The sequence below is a fragment of the Homalodisca vitripennis genome, chromosome X (genome assembly GCF_021130785.1).
Source record: "Homalodisca vitripennis isolate AUS2020 chromosome X, UT_GWSS_2.1, whole genome shotgun sequence".
Taxonomy (NCBI): Eukaryota; Metazoa; Arthropoda; class Insecta; order Hemiptera; family Cicadellidae; genus Homalodisca; species Homalodisca vitripennis.
In genome coordinates, this window is record NC_060215.1 from 88,571,890 (window position 1) to 88,580,779 (window position 8,890).

Here is an 8,890-nt window from a genome sequence, read left to right on the forward strand (position 1 = left end):
ATAATATAATAACTTGTGCTATGAACTAAATTTTAAAATATCGTAAACAATACCGTTTTTAGTTAACAATAAAGGTTTTCAAGCAAAAAAATTTATAAATAATAAAAACATACCTTTGGATGTCAACGCCCCTGTACTATCGCACGTTAAAGCTCGTAAGATGGTCTATGAATTCACCAAGTATATAATGAATGAGACACTAAAGTGCCGCAATGTACTCTTGAACCGATTTACACAATTTATTTTATTTCTTCAGGGAGCCCACTTAGAGACTTTATGCCGGCTTGAGAAGGATCTATGCTGAGCAGGTCTGATATTTTCACGATACCTTGTATCGTAGTTGTGAATATTATTAAAAGGGACGTAAGAGTCTACTATTTACCTGATACAAATTGCTCAAAACCAATTAGTCAAAACCGTATTAGCTAATATGCAAATCTAAATATTTGTATTCTGTAAATAATTTGTGACAGACTTTAAACTGTGTCTAAAACAGTCCAGAGTAGATAAGGGGGTCTCTTGCAGTACCTGAGAAGTAAGGATTATATTTTTTGTAAAGAATATTTTGTTCTTAAAATTTATTCCTTACTTTTGCTGGTCTTTAAATTACTATTCTAACACAATATTTGTGTTAATTTAAAGAATCCAGAAAGTTTACTATTTTATTTTTAGATTGTATACAATACAATCCTATAGTTGTCTATAGGAATTTTGCTAATGAGATTGATCTTATTAAGAAAGGTTTCGCATGAGTGGGAGTGTTTTAGAATAGTGAGAGAATTTAGATTTTTAAATTTGTGTTGTTTCTTTAATTTGGAAAATACATATTCCCATATTTCACTACCTTATAGCCGGCCGTTTTAAGTCGGGTGATTTTTGATTTCGTTATCTCGAACAGCTACAAAAAAAATTTCAGATTGGTCTTTGTCTTCTAAGAGTTCTCCTCGTTTGTAATTGTGACATTTGGTTCACCAGGGAAATAAATAACCTTGAAACTAGACACGAACCTTGAAACCTCTACCTCAACACTCCTCAACAAAAAGGCAAATTCTTAGTGTTATCGCTCAGATTTATGATCCCTATGGTTTTCTTGTTTCCATCACTATATGGGCTAAATATATTATGAAAGTATTATGGGCCACAGGGTTGGACTGGGATAATCCCCTCCCTCAAAAACTTGCCGATCAATGGCGAACCTTCGTAACAGCCTCAAGATATATTAAGGAAAGTGAGATGGCTAGACCACTGGAACTCTGCTAGACCGCCAGCGTCGAATGGCTTTGCTGATGCCTCTGAAAATGGTTACGCTGCTGTAGTGTGTTTTCGGATCCAGCATTCCCATGGCGATAACGTACGTCAAATCATCTCTAAAACGTGCATCACCGCTGAAACGTGTAACTTTACGGCGTTTAGAACTCTGTGCTGCACATTTGTTAGCGCAACTAGTGTCTCATTGTGTCTTTTTGTTCGAAAAAAGTCCTCATTTTCAGCCGGACACATATGGAGTGATTCAACTTTAACCCTTAAGTGGTTTCAGATGTCCCCTACCGTCTCAAGACTTATTTTGCAAACAGAGTACCGCAAGCTCATGAATTAGTACTCTCTCTCTGCTGGCGCCATGTCAGTGGTACTCAAAACCCCTCTAAATGTGTGTCCAGTGGTATTCTACCATCTCACCTCCCAGACCATGAAATTTGATGGCAGGGACCCCTTTGGTTGTGACAGTCTCAAGATTCTTGGCCTCTGAATCGCTGGATTCCGCCTGAGTCAACGGAGAGGGGAGAATTGATATCCAACATAACCACGGTTTTTGTTTCTACATCTGCGACTTACTCTCAAAATACTCTTCGTGGACCAAACTACAAGGTGTTATGGCATACGTTTTATGGTTCATAAAAAATACTCGTGCTAAAATTAGTAGATGCTCTGGACTGATCTCTGTTTCAAAATTGAAAATGGAAAAAATTAGAATCTTTAAGCTGGTTCAAACCTCTGCATTACAATGCATGATGTATGTTAATCTTAATACATCTTAAATCTTAAATCCACAACTTCTGCAGAAGGAGTGTACGTGCTCTTTCAATCTTCAGCGACTCAACCCCTACCTTGACCAAGATGGCCTAATTCGAGTAGGTAAACATCTAAGCTTCGGGAACATTTCACAGAAAGCAAGGTATCCATACTTTCTTCCCAAGACGCATCCAGTTGTGGCTATAATAATTGATTACTACTATTTCATTCACCTTCATGGCGGTCCTTAACTAGCTCAAAGTCTACTCTCCCGGCACGTTTGGATCCTGTCTGCCAGAAGTGCCATTCGCTTAAGAATATTTAAATGTCTCACTTGCGTCAGGAACAAGCCTTGAAACAAACCTCCTCTCATGGATGATCTCCCACGCTCTCGGGTAACCCCTGCCTCTCCGTTCCTGAGCACAGGCATTGACTATGTTGGACCTTTTACTGTGAATGTGTATAATCTGCGCGCAGTGAAACACATTAAAGTTTATCTGTGTGTCTTGGTTGTATGTCAACAAAGGCAGTTCATTCACAAGCTGCTACGGACCTTGTCACTGAAGCCTTTCTAGCAGCACTCACTCGATTTGTATCTCAGCGCGGTCATTGTCCGGACATCTACTCTGATTGTGGAACAAACTTCGTAGGTGCTTATGCCGTAATTCATAAGCTCACTAAGTTCTATCTGTGCTCGTCCGAGACGCAGGAAAAGATTCTGAAGTTTACCACCTCTAAAGGTGTTAATTTTCATTTCAACTCCCAGTCGTTCCTCACCAAGATGGACTGTACTGACCCTCGTGGAACTTTATAAATCTTATTACACAGGCGGAAGGTATGCTAAATTCGAGACCACTGACACCACTCTACAACGACCCCAGTAATATCATTGCTCTCACCCCAGGCCATTTTTTGATCGGCCGGCCACTCGCAGTTGTCCCGGAGAGTCATGTGCTAGCTGTATCCGACAACCGACTTAGACAGTCCAAGCTTTTCATCAGCGCATCTGGAAACGGTGGCAGATGGAGTACCTGCATCAGTTGCAGGAGCGCGCCAAGTGGACGTCGCCAGCTCCCAACCTTAAGTTCGGCGACTTAGTGTTAATTCACTCACCATGCCCACCTCTCTCGTGGCCTCTGGCACGTGTCACCACTGTCCATCCTGGAGCTGATGAAATAGTTTGGTGGACCTTGAAACTTCCAATGGTTCTTTGGTGAAATTGTTCCCTCTCCCCATCAACTAGAAGATGTGCTCGTTCTAGCGGTAGAACTCTCTTTAGTTATTAAGAATTTGTTTTCTGTTGGGTTAGTTGCCTATTTGTGTTTTGTTGAAGTCAAGGAGAACTTCAAGGCCACCACAATGGAGAATAATGTTTTAATAACCTGTAAAACTGCATGTTTTAGAGTTAGTGAAGTTCACACACAACATGATAGTTGTGATTCCTAACTTACACGTGTCTCAACGCTCTGGTATGATTTGTTTATTTGAATCTAGTTTGTAATTATGTGTTAGGTTAGTTATTTACCTGAAGAAGAGATGAGGTTGCAGATCTCGAAAGGTAGTAACGTAGAATGAGATTAGCTTATCACCAATAAGGGAGAGTTTTCGATTATCCGAGGTCCATTACATCGACTGGGGTGACTCACTCAGCCTTATCAGATTTATCAGATCAAGTCAAACTGACACAAAGGCTGTCAGAATCATGGAAGCTAAGTTAATCTATCTTGCAATCCTCATCATAAGATAACGTCAGGGACTTACTTGTGAAGTAAACAATTTTTTTAGTATTAAATGTAGCATAATAATAAGATTACTTTTACATTAATTAAACTATTTAAATAATAGTAAAATTATCGTTTTGGCATCATAGATGCAGTAGAAAAGTAATTTATTTTTTTCGACCGTAAAACAATATACGTTAAATAAATATTTATTCTACTTAAGAAAAAATGTAATATGTAATTAAACCATTAATGATAACAGTATGGTACTAATAATCACAAAAATAGTTTATTGGCGCACATATTCATACATATGTATATACTTATACAAAGTACATATATATATATATATATATATATATATATATATATATATATATATATATAAAATAGGATTTTTGCATAACATTATATATGAAATAATAACAATAAATAACAAATATTGGGATTAACGTAGCAAGAATTCCCTTTAGTATTGATGACAAGATGATAAATAAATAGAACGAACAAAAATCACACACAATGTTTAATCGAATATTTAAAAAAAAATCATATTTCATCATATCATATTTTGCATTTATTGTATAATAACTTTATGTAACTTCACTTCTAAATTTGAAGTGAAATATATATATATGTATATTCCAGAGTGCAGCCCTAAGCAGGTGGTAAACTCCATCTAAGGCTAAATATGACCACGAGACCGATAGAAAACAAGTACCGTGAGGGAAAGTTGAAAAGAACTTTAAAGAGAGAGTTCAAGAGTACGTGAAACCGTTCAGGGGTAAACGGAAAAGACTTTAAACACCGAAAGGGGAGATTCACGCTCTCTCGCATGAGTCGGCTCCCGCGGGGTCAGATGGCACCGTACGCCCGCACGGCGCAAGTCGTTGCGGGGTCGTTTCGGTGATCGCTCGGCGCTCGCGGGGGTTATGCCGGCCGCGGTGGGCCGCACTTCTCCCTCAGTAGGACGTCGCGACCCGTTGGACGGCGGTCGACGGCCCCGGCGGTAGCCCGGGACGCGGGAAAGCTTCTGCCGTACCGTGCTCCCGGACCCCGGGTCGCCTGACCGATCGTCGGACGGTATGAAACGCAGGTGTCGGACCGCCACCGTTTATCGGGCGTCCGGGCCGGCCGCAAGCTTGTGCGCACCAGGATGACGGTACTTGTTCCCGGCTCTTCGGTGCGCCAAACTTTTGGCGGCCGTGTCCTCGGACGGGTCTTGTAACACCGGTCAGCGATGTCCGTTTAAGGTACTTATCCGACCCGTCTTGAAACACGGACCAAGGAGTCTAACATGTGCGCGAGTCATTTGGGTGCTTGAAACACCTAAAGGCGCAATGAAATTGAAGGCCTGACTTGTCAGACCGAGGGAGGATGGACGCGCGGCCCGAGTGGCGGCGTCCCGCACTCCCGGGGCGTCTCGTTCTCATTGCGAGGAGAGGCGCACCCAGAGCGTACACGTTGGGACCCGAAAGATGGTGAACTATGCCTGGCCAGGACGTAGTCAAGGGAAACCCTGATGGAGGTCCGTAGCGATTCTGACGTGCAAATCGATCGTCAGAGCTGGGTATAGGGGCGAAAGACTAATCGAACCATCTAGTAGCTGGTTCCCTCCGAAGTTTCCCTCAGGATAGCTGGTGGACGAATCTCATGCGGTAAAGCGAATGATTAGAGGCCTTGGGGCCGAAACGACCTCAACCTATTCTCAAACTTTAAATGGGTGAGACCTCCGGCATGCTTGAATCCCAATTTCTTGATGCCGGAGCGTTCGGATCCAGAGTACCAAGTGGGCCAATTTTGGTAAGCAGAACTGGCGCTGTGGGATGAACCAAACGCAGAGTTAAGGCGCCCGAACGACGCTCATGGGAAACCATGAAAGGCGTTGGTTGCTTAAGACAGCAGGACGGTGGCCATGGAAGTCGGAATCCGCTAAGGAGTGTGTAACAACTCACCTGCCGAAGCAACTAGCCCTGAAAATGGATGGCGCTGTAGCGTCGTGCCTATACTCTGCCGTCAACGGCAAAGTGGGCGGTCCCCTCGCGGGGTCCGGGCCGTTACGCCTTGATGAGTAGGAGGGTCGCGGCGGTGTGCACTGAAGGGTCACGGCGTGAGCCGGCCTGGAGCCGCCGTCGGCGCAGATCTTGGTGGTAGTAGCAAATACTCAAGCGAGGACCTTGAGGACTGACGTGGAGAAGGGTTTCTTGTGAACAGCTGTTGCACAAGAGTCAGTCGACCCTAAGCCCTAGGAGAAATCCCATGTCGATGGGTAGCCGAGACAAAAACGAGACTGGACTGCGTTCAGACGTTGGCTCAGAAGGCACCCACTGGGCGAAAGGGAATCCGGTTCCTATTCCGGAACCCGGTAGCGGAACCGTTCCAATGCGGGCCCTCATCGAGTGCTCGTCGGGGTAACCCAAAGAGACCCGGAGACGCCGTCGGGAGATCCGGAGAGAGTTTTCTTTTCTCTATAAGCGTTCGAGTTCCCTGGAATCCTTTAGCAGGGAGATAGGGTTTGGAACGCGAAGAGCACCGCAGTTGCGGCGGTGTCCGGATCTTCCCCTCGGACCTTGAAAATCCGGGAGAGGGCTACGTGGAAAGTTCGCACCGGATCGTACCCATATCCGCAGCAGGTCTCCAAGGTTAAGAGCCTCTAGTTGATAGAATAATGTAGGTAAGGGAAGTCGGCAAACTTGATCCGTAACTTCGGAACAAGGATTGGCTCTGAGGATCGGGGTGTATCGGGCTTGGTCGGGAAGCGTAGACGTGCCGGGAGCCGGGCCTGGGAGAGTCGATCGGCGGTTGCGGCGCGAGGTGTGGCGTGGCGGTCTTCGGGCCGTCGCGTCCCCGCGCGTTCGCGCCGTCGTGATTCTCTGCTCGGTCCCGCGCCTTGGCCTCACGCGGATCTTCCTTGCTGTGAGGCGTTGGCTGTCTGGTCGCGTGCGGGTCCGTATCGGGTCAGTCCCCTCCGGGGGGCGCCGGTGCGGCCGGCGTGAACGGGCCTCCTGTCTCCGCGGTCGCCGTTCAACGATCAACTCAGAACTGGCACGGACCAGGGGAATCCGACTGTCTAATTAAAACAAAGCATTGCGATGGCCCCCACGGGTGTTGACGCAATGTGATTTCTGCCCAGTGCTCTGAATGTCAATGTGAAGAAATTCAAGCAAGCGCGGGTAAACGGCGGGAGTAACTATGACTCTCTTAAGTTGCTCCGTGGATGCCGAGGCGGTTAGACGTGTTTCAGTGTCGCTCCGTACTTCTCTCACTCAATTCGCGTTTGTGTATTTGTGTGAATTTTCGCGAGGTTTCTGCAATTGCAGTTTCCAAGTGCAGTGTGTGTGGGTGGCCCTGGTGTTTGTCCCGTGGTGCTCGGTTGCCTGGGCGAATTTTGGTGAGCTTTTCTTTGTTTTCGAATTAAAGTTTAGTTTTTCTCACTTTTTGACAGGTTATTCCTCCTTCTGGGGATAACTTGGGGGTTTCCCCTTTTGGGAAACTGTTTTGTGGATTTTTCTTTGTCTTCTATTAAATTTGGGGGGTCTCAGCTCAAGTAGTTTTTTTTGGGGGCACTTTGAAAGTTTTGACTTTTGTCCACAACAACTTTTTTGTTTTTGAGGCTAGCACCCTACAAACTTGTAGGGGGGTTGTTACCTACCTCTAGAAAATTCAATTTCAATTTGGGCTAATTTGAAGCATTTTTCGTGTACTTGTTGGTCTTTGTAGAAAAATTTAGTTTTTTTAAGTTTTCTCTAGTTTTAGATTTTTGGGGCGTCTTTTTATAGTGGGGGGTGCTTGACACCTCTTTTTTGTTCCTTTTTACCAAGTAGTGTGTTTTTGTTTCTAGGGGTTCTCTAGTTATTAAGCATTTTGTGTTTTTGTAAACAAACGCTCTCTGCTCTGTTTCCGGGGGTCTGAGGGGTCTTTCGTTTTTGTGCTGGTGGGGGACATTGTCCGTCACCTTCCACCAAGTTTGTCAGCCATTTGGGTTGTAATTTGATTTTTGGCGACACTTTGTCGTACTTTGTCGAATTTTGTCTGTTTTTGGCACAGCTTCATCGCGGGGGGTCCGATTTTGCTCATTCCGGTGCCGATCGGTCCCGGGGGGGGGTCTTGGGTGTTATTTCAGCATCTTGTGGCCTGGTCGCTTTTCTTGCAGGTTTGCGCCGGTTTTCTTTGTTTTTTCATTTCCATCTTTTGTTTTGGGTCCTGTGCTCATCTGGGGGGTTCTTGGTCCGTTTTGACCTTTGGTCCTCATCTGGGGGGTGGTCTTTTGTCCCTGTGGGGGGTTCTTATTGTTTCCACCTTTTCTCTTGGGTTGCTGGAGCTCTTTTTTAATTTTTCCTTTTTCTAACCTCAGGGGGTCATGTCGGCGCCTGGGGGGGGGGGGGGGGGGTAAGAGGGATGGAGATGTCTTCAGGTCGTCGGGATTGAGAAGGACGCCGCCTGGGTCAGCGCCTACGACGCCGGTTAGCGAGCAGCCTCCGGCTTTTCCGTCTTTTCCTGCTCCGCTGTCTAGGGCCGGATCTACCGACAGTGTTGCTTCTGGGGTGTCAAAGCATCAAAGGGGGGATGAGGAGATTGTTGCTGGAGGGCAGGAGAAGCGTAGTCGGGGGGGTGAGAGGTTGGAGGTGATGGTGAGAGAGGCGTTGGGGGTCTTGGAGCTCAATACTGCCAAGATGAGCAAGGCTAACGTTTCTGCGATTAGGGATACCATCCTGGAGCTGGAGAGGGAGGTTGCGAGGGCAGAAGCAGGATGTGGCTTACTTCCGTGGCAGGGTTGACGAGCGATCTTCAATCCAGCGATTCTTATCTGAGAGGGATGGGGGGTTCAGTGAGGTGTTAAAGTCTTCTGTGGGGGAGGCCATTGCTGAAAAGGCTACCAAATGGTCTGAGGTCGTAAAGTCTTCACCTTCTGCTGTTGTCACTGTGAGGGGTCGGCCTAAGGACCTCCCTAGGGCCGTTAACCCCACCATTTTTATTAAGCCGGCTGAGGGGAAGAGGGCAGTTGAGGACATCCGCAAGGATGTCCTTGCGTCCCTCAACCCGGTAGCCGAGGGTCTCAAAATACGGAATCTGAGGGCTGTTGGAGATGGGAGGATGGCGCTGGAGGCCGGCGATTGGGAGACTGTCACCAAGATCAAGAAGAGTAGGGAGCTTGCCGA

The 8,890-nt window shown here is 46.0% G+C and overlaps 1 protein-coding gene across 1 annotated transcript; it reads right to left on the reverse strand.

Annotated features, from left to right (window-relative positions):
* Positions 1 to 6,199: 6,199 nt before the first annotated feature.
* LOC124369513 lies at positions 6,200 to 7,676 on the reverse strand. Its single transcript, XM_046827529.1, has 2 exons — positions 7,616 to 7,676; positions 6,200 to 6,801 (listed from the first exon to the last, which is right to left on the reverse strand). The coding sequence occupies exons 1-2, from the start codon at positions 7,674 to 7,676 to the stop codon at positions 6,200 to 6,202; spliced, it is 663 nt and encodes a 220-aa protein (XP_046683485.1).
* Positions 7,677 to 8,890: the final 1,214 nt, after the last annotated feature.